This window comes from Melanerpes formicivorus, unplaced genomic scaffold (genome assembly GCF_026170545.1).
Source record: "Melanerpes formicivorus ecotype bairdi unplaced genomic scaffold, bMelFor1.0.p_v2 SCAF_14, whole genome shotgun sequence".
In the NCBI taxonomy this organism is placed as follows: Eukaryota; Metazoa; Chordata; class Aves; order Piciformes; family Picidae; genus Melanerpes; species Melanerpes formicivorus.
In genome coordinates this window covers 1,288,976-1,306,905 of record NW_027142366.1, presented here as the reverse complement: position 1 = coordinate 1,306,905, position 17,930 = coordinate 1,288,976, and the positions used below count along the sequence as shown (strand labels likewise).

At 52.1% G+C, this 17,930-nt stretch overlaps 1 protein-coding gene across 1 annotated transcript; it reads left to right on the top strand.

The window, feature by feature from the left end:
- The first annotated feature begins 425 nt into the window (after nt 1-425).
- On the top strand, nt 426-17,303 carry TEKT4 (tektin 4). The gene is made up of 6 exons (XM_068147384.1): nt 426-959; nt 10,418-10,488; nt 13,035-13,178; nt 13,424-13,646; nt 14,748-14,902; nt 16,964-17,303. Exons 1-6 carry the CDS (start codon nt 426-428, stop codon nt 17,193-17,195), a joined length of 1,359 nt encoding a protein of 452 aa, XP_068003485.1. The 3' UTR covers nt 17,196-17,303.
- The last annotated feature ends 627 nt before the right edge of the window (nt 17,304-17,930 follow it).

The following is a 17,930-nucleotide window of genomic DNA, read 5'->3' as shown; positions in this document are numbered from 1 at the left end:
TCTCCAGGCTGAACGCCCCCAGCTCTGTTCTCTGGACCCTTCCCCAGCTTCATTGCCCTTCTCTGGACCTGCTGCAACCCCTCAATTATCTTTCAGTAGAGAGGAGCCCAGCCCTCCCTTCTCAACTCCGGGACCGTCCGGGATTCCCTCCCCGGGCCCCCTGCCGCCGCCAGGACCCCCGCCCGGCCCCGCGGCGGTGACGCCGTTGCCGCAGCAACGAGCGGCTTGGAGGCGGGAGCAGGCCGGCGGCGCTCCTCCTATCCAAGGCGCCCTGGGGACGGCTCCGCGCTCTGATTGGTGGCTGCCGTTCCCCCGCGGCCTCCGCGGGTTTCCCTGCGCCGGGGGGGTCCCCGCCTCCTCATTGGCTGCTGCCGTTGCCACGGCGACGAGAGGACGCAGCGCGGCCTAGCGGGAGGCCAGGCGCCATGGAGCAGCCCACGGTCCTGATGAGCAAGGAGCCGGCCCCGCAGACCGTGCCCGCCTCGGACCTGCCCGCGAAGGTGTACGAATTGGCACTGAACACGGGGCCCGACTCCTCCAGCGGTCTGGCCACAGCCGGTTTCCGTACTGCCAAGTACCTGCCCTTTGAGTGGTTCCAGAGCAACTCTAATCTGTGCCACAGGGCCTCGTCTGGCTGCCAGCGGGCTGAGAATGGCCGAGCTGAGGCCAAGGAGCTGGCTGACCGCGCTGCTGCCGCTGCCCAGCGTACCCAGCAAGCCTCCACAGCCAGCCTGGGCCAGCGCCTGCAGGGCCTACACTTCTGGAAGTCGGAGCTCCAGAAGGAGGTCGAGGACCTGGCTGCAGAGAGCAGCCTGCTCGCAGCCCAGAAGCTGCGCCTGGAGAGGGCGCTCGCTGCCTCCGAGCTGGCCTGCGCCATCGCCACTGACAGCCTGCGGGCTCGGGAGCGCAGACAGCCCCCAGACCTGGTCAGTGACGAGGTGGAGAGGGAATTGCTGAAGGTGAGCAGGATGTTGGGGTGCTAAGGGTTGTTGGCAGGCTCTCTCGGTGCTGTTCTGGGCTCTAAGACAATGGGCAGCTTGCTCAGTAGGTGGTAACTGCAGCTCACGAAGGCAGCTTCTGCTTGGGCTCTTGTCTTGCACTCCCAGGTTTAAGAAGGATTGTTTGAAATCCTTCCTCCCTTTAAAAAGTATTTAAAATCACATGGGTGTGAGTAAAGGAGAGGAAGAGCAGATCCCCCTCTCAGACCAGATCCAAACAAAATCAAAGCAGTGGTTTCCTGAAGGAAGATGGGTGTCCTGTCTTGGCACTCAACTTCTTCCAGCCTCCAGCTGGCCTAAAGTCCCTCTCCACAAGGATGCACTTGAAAAAGCTCAGTACCCAGCAAGCAGAATATCCTGTGTGATTCTGTGTGATGCAGGCCCAGCGAAAGGCTCCTTGCCTGCTTCCATGCTCAAGCTGCCCAAATCTGGCAGTCTCTGCCCTTACTTTTAGCTCCTGATGCTGTAGCCTTGCCAGGGTTCATGAGGAGGAGATGATCCAACACTGTACTGCGTTCAGTGTCTCAACACAATCTCTCAGTGTAAATGTCCTGCAGGCCATCACATGGACAGCAACAAAGTTGGTGAGGGGTTTGGAGCACAGCCCTATGAGGAGAGACTGAGGGAGCTGGGGCTGCTCAGCCTGGAGAAGAGGAGACTCAGGGGTGACCTTATTGCTCTCTACAGCTACCTGAAGGGAGGTTGTAGACAGGCTGATGATGGTCTCTTCTCCCAGGCACCCAGTGCCAGAACAAGAGGACACAGTCTCAGGCTGCGCCAGGGGAGGTTCAGGTTGGATGTTAGGAAGAAGTTCTACACACAGAGAGTGATTGCCCATTGGGATGGGCTGCCTGGGGAGGTGGTGGAGTCGCCGTCATTGGAGGTGTTCAGGAGGAGGCTTGCTGGGGTGCTTGGTGCCATGGGTTAGCTGTTTGGGTGGGTTGGATTGGTTGATGGGTTGGACACAATGATCTTGAAGGTCTCTTCCAACCTGGTTTGGTTTATTCTAATGGTTATTCTAATGTTGTGTGACACCTGCATAGATGAGAGCTCCAGGCCAGCGAGGGGGCACAGACAGAGAGTATTTCTGACAGGGTGGCTTCAGGAAATCTGACCTCTCCTGAGATCTGCTTGATCCTCCCTCTCCCACAGAGGAGTCTGGACTCCAGCTGACATCTGTCACTGAGGGGCAGCAATACACCTTCAAAGCTGATGTGATTATCGTGGCTGTATGTGGCCCAGGGAAGAGATTCTGGGTCATTTTTCACTCTGGGATGATGCATACTCCTGTGTCACACACATAAATGAATGCTTATTTGCCTGCAGCCTCCAATGCACACTGGAAGGTGATGCACAGTGAGCTACTGATTAAACCAGATGATTTATATTTGTTGTTAGAAAAATATTGAAGGGACTTACACACAGTTGATGGCATGAGAGTATTTAGCATGATAATATAAATCAATATTTAGCATGAAAGACATGGAGGTGCTGGAGCAGGTGCAGAGAAAGACAACCAAGCTGGTGAAGAGTGTGGAGAACAGGGCTGGGGAGGAGCAGCTGAGGGGCCTGAGGGTACCTAGCCTGGAGAAAAGGAGGCTGAGGTGAGACCTCCTGGCTCTCTACAACTCCCTGAAAGGAGCTTGGAGTGAGCTGCAGGTTGGTCTCTTCTCCCAAGTAACATGTGATAGGACAAGAAGAAATGGCCTCAAGTTGCACCAAGGGAGATTTAGGTTGGAGATGAGGAGCAGTTTCTTCCCCACAAGGGTTAGCAAGTCCTGGAAAAGGCTGCCCAGAGCAGTGGTGCAGTCCCCATCCCCAGAGGGGTTTCAAAGCTGTGTGGCTGTGGTGCTGAGGGCCATGGCTTGGTGGTGCCCTGGCAGTGCTGGGGTAAGGCTTGGGCTCAGTGATCTGTAGGTCTTGTCCAACCCAAACAATCCCATTCAAAACCCAATGATTTTGAACAGGGTCTGTGTGCAAGTGCTGAATTACAACCAGTATTTCAGAGGCTGTTCCAGTGGGCAAGAGGAAGAGGTGAGAGTTAGTGCAGAGCATACTTGAAAGATTCAGTGCAAAACTGAATTGGGGGAGGGGGGGAGGGGAATGACTTTCATTCAGCTGCTGATGTTTTAGAGGAACAGTGAGGATTTCTCTGCTGTGTTTCTTCATTCCTGGTCTCATAGTTTGGTCATTGCTCAAGAGTCCATCTGCTGCTGCTGCTAATTCATCACCTGAAATGGGGGCTGTGTGCCCATGCTGACAGAGCCTGGGCAGCCAAGCAGGATGTCAGCAGGCAGGAATGATGTGAGTTCAGGCCAGGCGTGTGTACCAGCCCCAGCAGATGGACTCTGGAGAAATGAAGAGTTTGTTGCCATGCCAATGACCTTTGCAGTGCAGCATGAAGAGGAGTACGTAATAGCAGAGGAAATCCTTCCCCTTTTCAGAGAGGAATAGGGTTTATGGCACAGCTGTTTGTAGAGAGGTGTTAAAATGTGCCCTTGGGGGCCTTGCCAGCTGGCTGGAGACCTTCTCTGTCTCTCCAGCTATCTGAAAGGAGGCTGGGGAGAGGTGGGGCTTGGGTGCTCTCCCAAGCAGCAAGCAGCAGGACAAGAGGAAATGGCCTCATGTTGTGCCAAGGAAGGTTTAGATTGAACACGAGGAGCAAACTCTTCCCCAAAAGGGCTGTCAAGGACTGGCCCAGGCTGGTGGAGTCCCCATCCCTGGAAGGGTTATAGAGCCATGCAGATGTGGCTCTGAGGGGCATGGTCTGGTGGCCATCTGGCAGTGCTGGATTCATGATTGCACTTAATGATCTTAAAGATCCAGCCTAAAAAATTCCATTAAGCTGCAGCTCTGTACCTCCTTCACTGCAAGAGATCAGATGGTACCTCCCAGGTCTCACTCTCTCCAGAAGTGGGTGATACCTCTTACTCAGAGCTGCTCCTCTATGACTTCTGCCTGCTCACTGCACCGATTTCTGAGTTCATGGCTCCATTCACTGGCAGCTCTGTGCTACAAGGTTTGCTTCTTTGGAGGAGCTCTGCAAGTTTTGTCACTGCAGTAGTGAGATGCTTCTCTCTGTGTGGTGCTTACTTGTCCAGCCACTGCCTGGTCCCAGCTCTCTTCACACCTGGGAGACCAAGAGTGGTTTATTCTCTTCCTATGTAAAAGACTGAGAAGAAGAAGAAGAAGAAATAGCTTCCCGAAGTCAGCTGTGGTAGCAAACAGATTCTTCTCCTGGCAGCTTTAATTACACAGCTATTTGATATTCTAGGCCATCTTCCTTCCTTTGCACTTCCTCCTCTCCTGCTAGCAGCCCAGGCATTGTTCTTTGGTATCTTTGCTGTGTCCCTGCCAGCTCTCCTGAGGGAATCTGCCACTGAGGGAAGAACATTTCTGAACGAGGGAGCTGTTTTCACAGAGTCCTGGAAAAGCTTCTCCGAGTACTTAGGTTTTGTTCCTGCTTTCATCTCTCTGCAGCAGTGAAGAACATGTCCCTGTTCCCAGAGCACCCTGCTGAGATAGCCATCTTCCAGCAGCCCCTTGGCAAGTGGCATTTAAAGAGACAACAGCAACCACAAGCAGGCTTCAGTCTCTGCAGGGAATTGCTCTTGCATTACCTGCTAGCAGGAGGCACTTCAGGTGACCCACACCGAAACAGATGTGTCTCTGAGGGAGGTCTCATGCAACCAGATAATATTTGGGGGCTCCATTGTGTTCTTTGGGTTTGGTGGGGGTTTGGCACACCATCTATTTCTTTTGTGGAGTTTTGGCTCCAGCTCATCTGTCCTATTTGCTTTGCAGTGTGGAGCCATAGTGAGGTCACTTACTGTGACACAGCCACTGCTGGAGTGAGGGATGAGGATGTTTCAGTGAGAGCTCCACACAGACACAGTAGAATCAGCTGTTACTCAGAAGTTCATTGACTCCACTTAGGAGCACATTCATCTCTTCTTGATGCAGTCCTGGTTAAGAAGCAGCAGGGGAAGGACACAATTGTTTTCCCAGTCCAGAATCCATCATCCATTTGATGAGTGACAAAAGAAAGCAGAATCACTCAGCTTGGCTAACCCTACTGCTCTGTGCTGCTGCACTGCACATCTCTGAATCCAGAAGCAGCAGTGCATGCCTGTGTTTCAGAGGGGGCTTTGACCTTCATAACCTGCATGAGGTCTCCTCTGCCTCCCCTCTGCAGCAGCAGTGCAGTGACACTTTGCTCTGGTGATGTGCCAGCGTTTCAGATGGCAAACGTAAGCCCCAGCACAGGACTCACCCCGTGGTGCTGTGCTGTCAATAAATCATAGCTCAGCTGCCTGTCTGCAGCGCTCCAAGGTTATTTCCCCATGCCCAGTGTCCTGGGCTCATTAGCTGGGTGCCAGAGATGGCTCTGGAGTGAGTGGATGTACTCATATTTATGTCATTTTTTTCACCCTAGGCTCAGAGTGTTGACTTGGTGTGGGTTTGTTTCAACAATGAAGTCAGCCCCAGCTATTCCCTGCTGCTGAAGACAAAGGGGTTAGCCAAGATCCTGTCAACTGTGCAAAATTAAAGTGTAGAAATGTGGAGAAAAGCTGCAGATGTAGGCATGAGTTCCTGCTGGCTGCAGAGCCAGGGCAAGGAGAACAACAGAACACCATCCACAAACCCTTCACCAAGCGAGCCAGTGGGCAGCAGGGCAGTCCTGTACCTAGGCACCTCAGCTAGGGGTGCAGAGCTTTTGTTCAGCACCTGCAGGTCCTGGAGTTTGAAAGGATTCTCAGTGGATGAAAAGCTGGCTGTGAGCTGGCACCATGCATTCACAGCCCAGACCCAACTGTGTCCCAGGCTGATCCCCAGCAGTGTGGGCAGCAGGTGGAGAGAGGGAATTCTTCCCCTCTGCTGGGACTCCACCTGCAGTGCTGGGGCAGCTCTGGAGTCCTCAGCACAGCAGGGACATGGGCCACAGTGATGATGGTGTGAGCCCAGGCTGAGAGAGTTGGGCTTGTTCAGCGTGGAGGAGGTTCAGGGAGACCTCCTGGTGGCCTTTCCATACTCAAAGGGGGTGGCCAGAAAACTGGGGACAGGCCTTTTAGCAGGGCCTGCTGTGACAGGACAAAGGGTGATGGTTTAAATGGGAAGAGGGAGATTCAGATTAGGTAGGAGGAAGGAGGCCCAGGGTGCCTAGAGAGGTAGTAGATGCCTCATCCCTGGCACCATTCCAGGTTGGGATTTTTGGAGCTCTGAGCACCCTGCTCTAGTTGCAGATGCCCCTGCTGACTGGAGGGGGTTTGGACTAGATGCCCTTCAAAGGTCCCTTCCAACTCAAACCAGTCTGTGAGTCGATGATTCTACCAGCTTCCACCCACAGCTGTAATGAGCAACAGCTTTCTGTTTGAGGGGCTGAATCCAGGGAGCTGTGCAAGCCAGCTTGCTGGGATGATGTGCAGTACAGCTGTGTTGTGACTGATGGCTGGAGGGATGGAGCTGGATTTGCAGGCAAGGATGACTGCAGTGCCTCACTCACAGGGTTCTCCCAGCTCCTCTGAGTTCCCCTCTCGTTCTCTCCTCCTAGCCCTGGCTGCTGGATTTAGCCCACTGCTGACATCCACAAGTCCCTGCTGTGAAAATGCAGGCTCTAATAAAGCTAAATTTGTACATTCAGGAAAGGCACAAACATCTGCTCCTCAATGTTTTCTTTGCACCATTAATTAGACACTCAGGAAGTGAGGAGCTGGGATGGTTTTAGCACTAGGTCTGAGGAAAACCCAACTTTTGCATCATAAACATTAAATACTGTAATAAAATAAATGGCATGCTATGCTGTGAAATGTTCTCTCCCTGATAATTGACAGCCATTTCTCAGCACAGAGCTGTATTATTAGTATTAGCTGTGGAGGAGACAGCTGAAGGGAAGCCAAGAGGACTTCAGATTTGACAGCCTTGCACTTGAATAAGCAGCACATGAAGGTGGATATGTGAGAAATGAGGAGAGAACCCCCAGACATCTCACCTAGCAAGTCCTCTCCTGAACTGAAGAAATGCAAATCCCTGTTGGTGTTGTCCTCTGAAGCAGAGATGCTTTCCAGCACTACAACTCTCTGACATGCTTTGCCTCCCTTATTGCAGCCTGGGCCTTCAAATGAGTTCCCAGTCCAGTGCTCTGCACACACCACATGAAAAGTCATCTGTTGTAACGTTGGCTGAGCCCCAGGCTCTTCCCCCAGGACTCTGATGTGGAACCACCCACAATCTGATGGCTGAACTCATAAAACCTGGGAGAGCTGTGCTCCTGGCTGCTGCTCTCTTTGCCATGCTTCTTGCTGGAATTTACCCTGCAAAGGAAATGGGAGGGAGCAGAAAGGCATCGTGTAAGCCATGGGTTCATAATGAGATAGACTGGTTTGGGTTGGAAGGGCCCTCTAAAGCTCATCCAGTCCAACCCTCCTGCAGTCTGCAGAGGTATCTGCAACTAGAGCAGGTTGCTCAGAGCCCCAAACAACCTGACCTGGAATGGTGCCAGGGATGGGGCTCCTACCACCTCTCTGGGCAGCCTGGACTGGGCTTTCACCACCCTCAGTGTAAAAGAGATCTTCTTTCTGTCTAGTCTGAGTCTACCCACATAGCATATGAGACTCCCAGTTCCTGCTCCTCTGAGCAAGTGCTTCCTGCCAGCCATTCATGCTGTGGGGATGTTCTCCCACATCAGGCCATGTGGACCTTCTCCCACAAGCCAGCCACAGGTATGAGTAGGAAGCAACCTGGGTTGGACCCTGCTAGCTAACAACAGCACAGACCTCACTCAAAGGATCTTCATCTTCAACCCAGCACCACAGCTCCTCCCAGCCATACAACCTGACTTCTTCACAGCTTAAAAAGTCAAGGAAAGTCATTTAGTAGATAGATGTGGAAAGTTCTTTGTCACCCCCACCTCCCCTGTTTATTCACTCTCCCTAGCCTCAGACTGCCATTAATTCTGAGGGTTGTATCTTCACTTTTAAATGTCACATTTGAATGCTGCTCTCCTCATCAGAGAATCCACTTCCCTGTTTTGTTTTAGGTCATTCCACCAGGGAATTCTTGATTTGTGCATTGTTTCACTCTTTCCATGTCAGAGACCTTAGCTTCTAAAGGAGAGGCTTTTTTCCTGTAACCCTCTGCACATTCCTCACAGCCATTTACATGGACACTGACTATCAGACACCAAAATAATCAATCAACATGACTGTAATTCCAAGTGCTGGCCCTTCCTGACCCCTTAGAGTCCTTGTAAACCTTTGCTTTGACATCTCAGCCATCATAATCCTTCCTCCCTGAAGAAAGTGTTGGCCAAAGGCAACCTTCAGCTTTATCTTTGTTTTCATCGTGCTCTTGTAGAGCCTGAAAAACAGTACTGTATTTCCCAGCCATGATTCTCCTTTTCCATTTAGGATAAAATGATCTTTTTAAGGGCCCCTGTTGCTTTCCTGTGGTGAAGAAACCAGCACTGCAGGGACACACACCCTCATTTGTTTGGTCAAAACCAGTGAGGATCAGCAGGGGCCAGCAAACCAGCAAAGCTAATTAGATTTTCATATGCAAAAGCTCTTTTTAATATCTAAGCCTCAGATACTAAATTCCCTCAAACAACTACTCAGGTAGCCAAGGAGGCCAAGAGCATCCTGGCTTGGAGCAGGAAGAGCATGGCCAGCAGGAGCAGGGCAGTGGCTGTCCCCCCATGCTCAGCACTGGTGAGGCCACACCTCAAGTGCTGCCTTCAGTTTTGGGTCCAAGAAGGACATTGAGAGACTAGAATGTGCCCAGAGGAGGACAAGGAAGGTCCTGGAGAGCAGGGCTGGTGAGGAGCAGCTGAGGGAACTGGGGTTGAGGAAAGGAGGCTGAGGGGAGACCTTCTGGCTCTCTACAGCTCCCTGAGTGGAGGCTGGAACCAGGTAGGGGTTGGTCTCTTCTCACAGCAAGCAATAGAGTGAGAGTTGTCCCATGGGAGATTGAGGTGGAGTATTAGGAGAAATTCCTTCCCTGAAAGGGTTCACAAACTTTGTAAGAGGCAGCTCAGGGGGGTGGTTGAATCCCCATCCCTGGAGATGTTTGAAAGCCACAGAGAAGTGGTGCTGAGAGGCTAGCTTTAGCACCAGCCTTGGCAGTCAGGCATCTCAAAGGGCTTTTCCAACTGAGACAGTCCTGTGATTCCATAATGATCACCTTGTGTGGAAATGAGCATTCTGGCTAAAGTCAGCTTGAGCTGGAACTTCAGCTTTTAAATTGATTATCAAGGAGAGGCAAAGCTTCCTGACTTTGAGCTTTAACCTCTGCAGCAGCACTGCATGTATGAGAGAATTGTGCAGCCCCTCATTTCTGTCCATCATCAGAGGGAAAATGAGCTCTGGACTAAGGAGATTTAAGAGCAAATTAAAGCTGCAGGGTGTAATTGGGTGTAAATGCTGACAGCTTTCCCATACCTGCTGGAGCAGACAGAGAACAGTCACTTCCATTTCCAGTTAACCCCAGGCACTCAAAGGGGGCAGGCCAGCAAGGCTCTGCCCTGCCACAGCCCTGTGTCAAGCAGCACCCTAGCACCAGGTGTCAGACAAAGTGGGGTTTGGAGAGCTGCAGGAGTCTGCTGGGAAGCCACTCCCTTGTATGCAGATAAAATGCTTACTGCAGAACAAGGCAGCAGGCTCTGAAGGTGCCTGCAAGGACTCAGCAGGTTCTGGAAGCCAACACCTTGCCAGAGAAGCTGCTCTGCTGCTTCACATCCCTGCACATCCCTCCTGTGCCCGAGCTTGTGCTTACAGGACAGGCAGTCTCCTCCTCAGCTGTAGGATTCCAGCATCCCAGCCTGCTGGGGGTGGAAGGGACCTCTAGAGATCTTCTCATCCCACCTCCCTGCTAGAGCAGAGTCACCCCCAGCAGCTTATTCAGGGTGACAATGCCCAAGCAGCTTTGGAATCTCTCCAGAGCAGGAGACTCCACAGCCTCTCTGGGCAGCCTGCTCCAGGCCTCAGCACCCTCAAGGGCAAGGAAATTTTCCTTAAGTGAAACCTGCTGTGTTGCAGTTTGTGCCCATTGCCCTTGGCCTGTCCCTGGCCACCCCTGAGAAGAGCCCAGCCCCATGCTCAAGACCTCCACTCTGTAGAGCTTTAGATGTGTTTTATAGACATATTGCCTTATCCTTCCCTTCTTCAAGGCCATGCAAGTAGCTCAGGTGTTGTGTTTCATCTGGCAGAGCACAGGCTTGGTGGTGGGGCACACATCCCATAACTGCTGCTGCCTCAGTTGGACCTGACTGAGCATCTGCTGACCCCTCAGAAAATCCTCTCTTGCAATAATAGATTAAAACAAAACACAATAGGGTTTTCTCCCCAGCTGTTGCAGCCAGAGTGCTCTGCAGGAGCATTTGTACTGCTCTGGATGTCACAGAACTCTCAATGGTTTTTGTCTAGGAAGCTGAACTCATCAGAAATGTCCAGGAGCTTTTGAAGAGAACTTTGATGCAAGCTGTTAACCAGATGAGGTAAGGCTTTGATCCCAACCTGAGCAGTTCAGTGGTGCAGCCAAAGAATTCCTGACACATAGGAGCACAATGCCCAGGGGGTGAAGGTCTTAACCAATGCCAGCCTCCTGAGCTGGGTGAATTCCATTGAGACCTGCAACTCTGAAGCTTAGCAGCATGGTAGAGTTGGAGGATACCTGAGGCTCAGCAGCCCCAGGGCTCTCAGGCTTTGCTCCTCACAGAGGTGCTCCAGACCCCTCAGCATCTTTGTGGCCTCCACTGAACTCTCTCCAGTAGTTCCCTGTCTCTCTTGAACTGGGGAGTCCAGCACTGGACACAATACTCCAGGGGTGCCCTCATTGGTGCAGAGGAGGAGGAAAACTACCCTTGACCTGCTGGTCACACTCTTCATGCTGCCTGGGGAGGTGGTGCACTGGAGGTGTTCAGGAGGAGGCTTGATGGGGTGCTTGGTGCCATAGGTTAGTTGTTTAGGTGGTGTTGGATTGGTTGATGGGTTGGATGCAATGATCCTGAAGGTCTCTTCCAACCTGGTCTATTCTATATATATGTATAAGATACTACTGACCTTCTTGGCCATGATGGCACTCTGCTGGCTCATGGGGAACTTGTATTGCATTCAAGTTTAGTGTTGGAAAACAGGAGAACAGCACCTACTGGAATCCAAGGCTGCAAAGTGGAAAGCAAGGCTTTAGGGCATGGCTCTCCTCTAACCCTGCTTGAAAATCCTTTGCTGTGAGGGTGCTGCAGCAGGCTGCCCAGAGAGGTTGTGATGTCTCCTGCTCTGGAGAGCTTCCAACCCCCCCTGCCCATTGTGCTCCTGGGCAAGCTGCTGTGGGTGCCCTGCTTTAGCAGGCGGTGGACTGGGTGAGGTCCCTTCCAACCCCTTCCAATCCAAGCTGGGATTCTCCAGTGCCATCTGCATATCACTCTGCTTTGGTACATCTTTGACACATCCCCAGTATAGGCCCTGTTAAAATCATTTGTTTGATCAAAGGATCTTTTCAAGATGATTTCTTTTTTCCCACCAGATGTCAGCATGAACTTAAAACATGAAACTTCCCTCTGCCTGCTGGCTCTGGGTGGCTGTTCACAGCACTTCAAAGTGCAGTGTTTGCTTTTCATTTATGAGCAGCCTTTTGCAAAAGGGGCTACCTGGATCCAAAAGTGCAGCAGAATGGAGGAGCTCACTGCTGGGAACCTTGATATGGGGGGGGTTGGGTTTAGGTTTAGGTTTGGCTTTGGGTTCTTTTTCCATCTGCTCCAATGTGTTCTTTCCTACCAGGTGAAAGGAATCCTTGCCTTTAGAAAGACTGTAAAGGTAAAATGGTTTAAAGGAGTTCTGTAACCTCAGCTGGGGGGTGAGAGGAGTCTTCTGACCTCAGGCTTTGCTTTTTGGAGTATTTTAAGATCATTTTAGGTCTGTTTGGCACCAGCTTGTAGTATCATTGGCCAGCAGAGTCCTTTTCATTCCTGAGGTGACAGTGACATCTGCTGTTGGCCGCTGAGAAGTGGCTTTTGTCATCCCAAGTGGTTCCAGTTCATGGGGTGACATGTGATTCGTTCAACTGACAGCAGAGCAGCAGTTCAAACTCTGAAGATCACTGCACTCCTGCCTCCCACGACAAACCACACTGTCTGTGTGCTCTGGGCTGGGTGCAGGAGTGGTGGTGGTGGAGGAGCAGGAGCTCTTCAGGCAGAGGATGTGATGCTAATCACACTGCTTTGACCTGGAGGCCCCTGGAGCCTGCTCTCATCATTCAATATATCTCACCACCTCCCTGGGCAACCTGTGCCAGGCTCTCACCACCCTCATGGGGAAGAATTTCTTCCTCACATCCAATCTGAATCTCCCCACTTCTAGTTTTGCTCCATCCCCCCCCAGTCCTATCACTCCCTGACACCCTCAAAAGTCCTTCTCCAGCTTCCCTGTAGCCCTCTTCAGACACTGGAAGGCCACAGCAAGGTCTGCTTGGAGCCTTCCCCTCTCCAGACTGACTCTTAGCTTGAGTCACTCTCAATGTACCAGAGCAATAAGAAGATGAATCTTCTGATGCCTTCTCCTAGGAAGAGCATTCTCTGGGGCAGCCTCTTCCCTGTTCTTCCTGTGCTCACTGCAGGTGTTGCCACTGTGAGTGGCCATGGCACTCCAGGCCATGGTTTGATGGCCATGGTGGTCTTAGAGGTCTCTTCCAACCAAAGGAATTCTGTGGTTCAATTGACAAAATCCTCTGTGGTTTATGGGGTTTTGTGTAAAATTCAGAACCCACCAACTCCTTTGCCACAGCCTGGGAGAGCTCTGAGCCTTCAGTAGGCACAGAGCAGTACTGAAGATCTAGGGGGGGGGGGTGAGCACATCAGGCTTGCTGTCCTCCCAGGAGAGTGCTGTAGGGGAGACTTTGCTTAGGGCTTTTGAGATGAAAATGAAGTTTATGTTCTCATTGCTCTTTGGAAGCCCAAAGCTGAGAGCCCAGCTGCAGGCAGACCTGTGATGGCTGTGTGATTGTGTTGGTTTGCCCTGCTGATGTGTGCTGCTCATGGCTTCCCAGGCTGAATCGAGATCACAAAGAGGCTTGTGAGATGGACTGGTCAGACAAAGCTGAGACCTACAGCATTGATGACAGGTGTGGAAGATACAGTAACCAGAGCACCAACACCCAGTTCCACCCCAGTTCAGTCAAGTTTGAAGAGAGGTGAGTAGGCTAACAGCCCCAGGGCTCTCAGCCTTTGCTCCTCACAGAGAAGCTCTTTGTAGCCTCCAGTCAGCACTTCCCTGCCTCTCTCGAGCGGGGCAGCCCAGCAGTGGACCCAGCATGGCAGCTGTGGCCTCTCTAGGGCAGAGCAGAGGGGCAGGAGAAATCCCCTTGCCCTGCTGTCTTCTTAAGGGCAGCCTGAAGCAGTGAGCAAGGTTCCTATGCGTGCACCCTCCCTCTTGCAGTGCCTCAACCCCAGAGACGTGGGCCAAGTTCAGTCGCGACAGCCTCCACAGGGCAGAGCGCGAGAGAGCAGCCTCCGCCAACCTGCGTGCCCTGGTTGAGAGCATCCTTCAGGACGTGTCTGCAGACCTGAGGGGGCAGTCTGCTGCGGTGAGCCAGGCCTCTGCCAGGCGCTGCCAGGAGCTGGATGATGCTAAGCACAAACTGGAGCAGCACCTGAGGAGAGTAAGTGACTCCTCCCCTCTCAGGAGGTCCCCTAGGAGGTACCTGTCAGGTGTCAGACAATATTCTGTTGCCTTCTGAGTATCTCAGGAGTCTGCAGAGCTGGATTCTGGCTCCAGATCAGCTTTGTCTGCTGGTTTCTCTAAACACAAGGGTGGACTTAAAAACATGGAGAGAACTGAACCCTTTCTTCCATGTCTGACTGCACTGAGCCCCAACACTGTGTGACCAAGGAGCTGAGCTTTGGGCCAGGCTTCCCAGGCTAGCCTGGTTGTGATGTGTAAGCCATGCTGTGCTTCAGGGATGTCTTCATGCTTGGTTCCTGGGGAGTGACAAGAGGTCTCTTCAGCCTCTGCCTCTCCTCCAGTGTGCAGCATCTCCCAGGTCTGTGCTAGGCCACTGACAAGTGTGTTTAAGGCAGTCCTTCTTTAGCACCTGGGGGGTCCTGGCAGTTGGGTGCACTTTAGTTTTGCCAGGAGTCAGTGATTGTGAGGGAGAAGGGACTCAGAATTTCCTGTCTCTTCCCTGGTGCCAGAAATCCATGCATCTCCATGCTGACCAGCAGCTCCTCATCCCCTTCACAATGGCTGGGATTTGGATCATTTACAGCTAAAAACAATTCATGGAGATGGGATGTGTTGTCAGGAGACATGGAAGGCTTTTTGAACAGGCTGAAAGATACTTTCTGTCTCTCTCTAGACCCAAGATCAAGTTCTCAGTGTAGTAGTGGAAATTAAGAGGTCAAATCCACTTTTCATAGGCTCCATGGAGTGATTTGGGTTGGAAGGGACCTTTAGAATCACCCAGTTCACACCCCTCCCCCTGCAGGAAGCAGGAACATCATCAACTAGAGCAAGTTGCTCAGGGTTAAGGACCTTGCTGACCTGGAATGTCTCTAGGAGTGAGGCCTCCAGCACCTCCCTGGGCAGCCTGTTCCACTCTTCCACCACCTTCATAGTAAAGAACTTTTGTCCTATTTCTTCTGCTTGCTGGCCAAACAGGAGCTCAGGAACTGTTCAGGTGATTCACTGGGGCTGTGAATGCACAGCATGAACAGAGACAATGTGGATCTTCCGTTGGACATTCCTTATGTGTCTCCTTTAGGTCCTGAAGGAGATTGGAGAGAAGGAAGCCAGCATTGCTGCCCTCAAAGAAGCCATCAAAGACAAAGAAGCCCCAATGAAAGTTGCCCAAAGCAGGCTGTATGACAGGTCCTTCAGGCCCAACGTGGAGCTCTGCAGAGATGAAGCCCAGTTCAGGTAAACATGATGAAAAAAGTCCTCCAAGGTGTCCATCCCATCCAGAAGTGATGGCAGGCAGCTTTTACAGGCTTTTGCTGGCAACACAGAGCCTTTATCCTGAACTGCTAGCTTGGATTCTGCCATAAATCAGAAGTCCCTGTGAGGAAGTTGCCCTTTTCCCATGCAAGCCTTTTGCTGCTAGCAGAAGTTCTCCACAAGGTGGACTGTGTGCCAAACCATTCTGCTTCGAGTGCTGAGGATGTGGATGCTCTAAACATCCCCCAGAGCCTGAGACAACTGCTCAGAACCGCAAGCAGCCCTCTTGTGGCATTTCATTTTCAGTCATAATCCATTTGAATCCTGGAGGCCATCAAATCCTTTCAAATGAAAGGTCTGAGTGTCACCTTTGTCAGTCTTGATCTCATTAGAAGCTTTGTAACTGATTCTCCTCCTTCCCTTAGGAGAAGCAGGGAGTCAGCTTCTTCACTTCCAACACCCTGCTGGCAAAGGTGCTCACCATCCAAGGCTGGTCTTTGTGCAGTGAGGAAGAGGTTACAGCTACCCCAGGTGCTTTAGGTCACCCCAGGCACACTCATGTAAGGTCCTGATTCAGCAAACCAGCCATGTGCAGGCTCTGCAGCCTGTGCCTTGCCTTTAATGGGGTTTCAGGACCCATGGAAGCCCTCTGCTGGAGGTGCATGTGTTTAATTGCCAGGCTTACACTGGCTGCATTGCTTGGATTGCAGAGCACAGAGGGATCTTGTTTTCCCAGGCAATAAATACCTCTCTTCTCTGGAGGCAGAGTGCAGTGGAGCACCTCAGGCTTGCTGACTCTCAGCTGAAGTGATGTGCAGTTTCCCAAGTGTGTGCTGCTCTTTCCTTTAGATGATGTGCTGCTGCTGCTGCTGCTGCTTTAAAGGCTCAGATGCTTTTAAAGTTAAGGCTCTTTTCTGATCTCTGCTGCACCCATCACCTTTGTTGAGGGTCAGCACTGGCCACCAGGTGAATGACAGAAGCTCTGCCCTTGCCAAGAAGAAGAGAAGGGGAAGAAGAAAGACAGACTGGTGGGGTGGGAAGGAAACTAAACCAGCTGGGATGGAAAGAAGAAGAATTCCATGAAACAGACAAAGAAACACAAACCAATATGGACCCCCACCCCTGAGGGCACTGAGGGCAGCGCTGGCACCACTGATGCTGGGCAAAGTCCCAGACCAGACTCAGCAGCAGATGGGACCTAGATGCAGGAGCTGGATTCTGGAACTGGATTCAGGAACTCCTGGACTGGGCTCAGACAGGAGGGACAGAGTCCTCCTGGGACACTGGCCAGTGAAGAAGAGCCTTGACCCTTGTGATTCCTCCTGAAGATGCCATCCATGGGATGCAATCCCCTGTTGGTCAGTGGAGGGTCACCTGTCCTGTCTGCTCCTCCCCACAGCTGCCACCTCTGGCTTCCTGCACAAGCTGTGGCAGTGCCCTTGGTGTGCAGAGGAGCAAGTCTCAGGCAGAGGCTCTCTGCAGCCCAGCCCTTGGCAGGAGCTCTGCCCATCAGCTTCTGCCTGCTAGAAGCAGCTCCTGGCTGTGCCAAGCTGCCCTGAGCTGCAGAAAGTGCCTGAGCTGAGCAGAGCCTGAGCTGGGAAGGGACAGCCCCCAGCAGAATCAGATCTGCTCTAGCTCAAACCAGGTCAATCTTTAATACCAAGACTTTCATACCAAGAACTGAGCTTAACTGAATGCTGATCCAGGCAAACTGGGTGACCTAACAACTGTTGTCCTACAGTTCTTAGTACAAGTGTCCCATGCAGGGGCAGAAGGTGGTGGTGGATAGTTCCACTGTGCTTAGTGTCCAGATTCATTCTTGGTGCTGTCCAAATCTTGAGTGACTTCTGTAGAGAAGCTGTAACAGTGAACTCTGCTTTGACCAAGTGGAACCCCTCTGAGGTCCTTTGTTGGGGTGGTTTTGTTGTGGAGTTTTCTGGCTCTGCAGCTGTTGATCTTCATTCCTGTTGCAGCTCATTTGCCTTTCTGAGCACCTCCTGCCTTCTGCTCCTTTTAGAGCTGCTTACTCTTGATTCTTTTCAGGTTGATCAATGAAGTTGAAGAACTAACAGAGACCACTGAAGCCCTGAAGAAAAAGCTGCTGGAATCTGAAGAGTCTCTGAGGAACCTGGAGGACAGCAGGATGGAGCTGGAGAAGGCAATAGCAGTGAAAGCCAACAGTCTCTGCATTGACAGGCACGAGTGCATGGCCCTCCGCAGCCACTACCCTGCTGCTCTGGGACTAGCAGGCTACCAGGCACCAGCTCCCCCCTAGCACTGCAAAGGCTGGGAGCAAAACCTGCTTTCAAATCTTTCCCAGCAAACAGATGGATGATGTCAGACCCAGCAGTGCCTGTGTGCTGTGTTTGCATTGAACCCCACAATCCAGTCAACCTCTCCCCCCCTGCCCACACAGCAGCCTGCCCAGGGTCACAGTGGCCAGCTGGGTGTGGAATCTCTCTAGACAAGGAGACTCCACAACCATTCTGGGCTCTGGGACCCTTACAGCAAGAAAAGTTCCTCTTCCTCCTCAGATGGAGCTTCCTGGGTTGCAGTTTGTGCCCATTGCCCCTTGTCCTGACCCTGGGCACCACTGAGCAGAGTCCAGCCTCATCCTCTTACCCCCTTCCCTTTATCTCTTGCTGAGCACTGCTCAGATCCCCTCTGGGGCTGCTCTTCTCCAGGCTCAACAGCCCCAGGGCTCTCCTCACAGAGATGCTTCAGATCCCTCAGCATCTTCGTGGCCTCCACTGGACTCTCTCCAGCACTTCCCTGCCTCTCTCAAACTGGGGAGCCCAGAGCTGGAGCCAATACCCCTGAACAGTTCTTCTCTTTGGGTTCAAATGCATGAATGTAGTATCCCGGGGAGCCCTGCCTGGGCAAGCTGTGTAACACCTTGCCTGTGCAAGTGTAATGAGCTCAAAACACAGCTTCAGGATAACTCCTGACAGCTCTAAGGTGTCTGTCTCACAGATGCAGGATTTGCACAGCAGGTGCTAGCTGCAGCTTT

Coding starts and splice junctions, on each gene's coding strand:
- TEKT4 (XM_068147384.1), top strand. CDS start 426: ATGGAGCAGCCCACGGTCCTGATGAGCAAGGAGCCGGCCCCGCAGACC. Junction 960..10,417: donor TGGAGAGGGAATTGCTGAAG/GTGAGCAGGATG, acceptor GTTTTTGTCTAG/GAAGCTGAACTCATCAGAAA. Junction 13,179..13,423: donor TCAGTCAAGTTTGAAGAGAG/GTGAGTAGGCTA, acceptor TCCCTCTTGCAG/TGCCTCAACCCCAGAGACGT.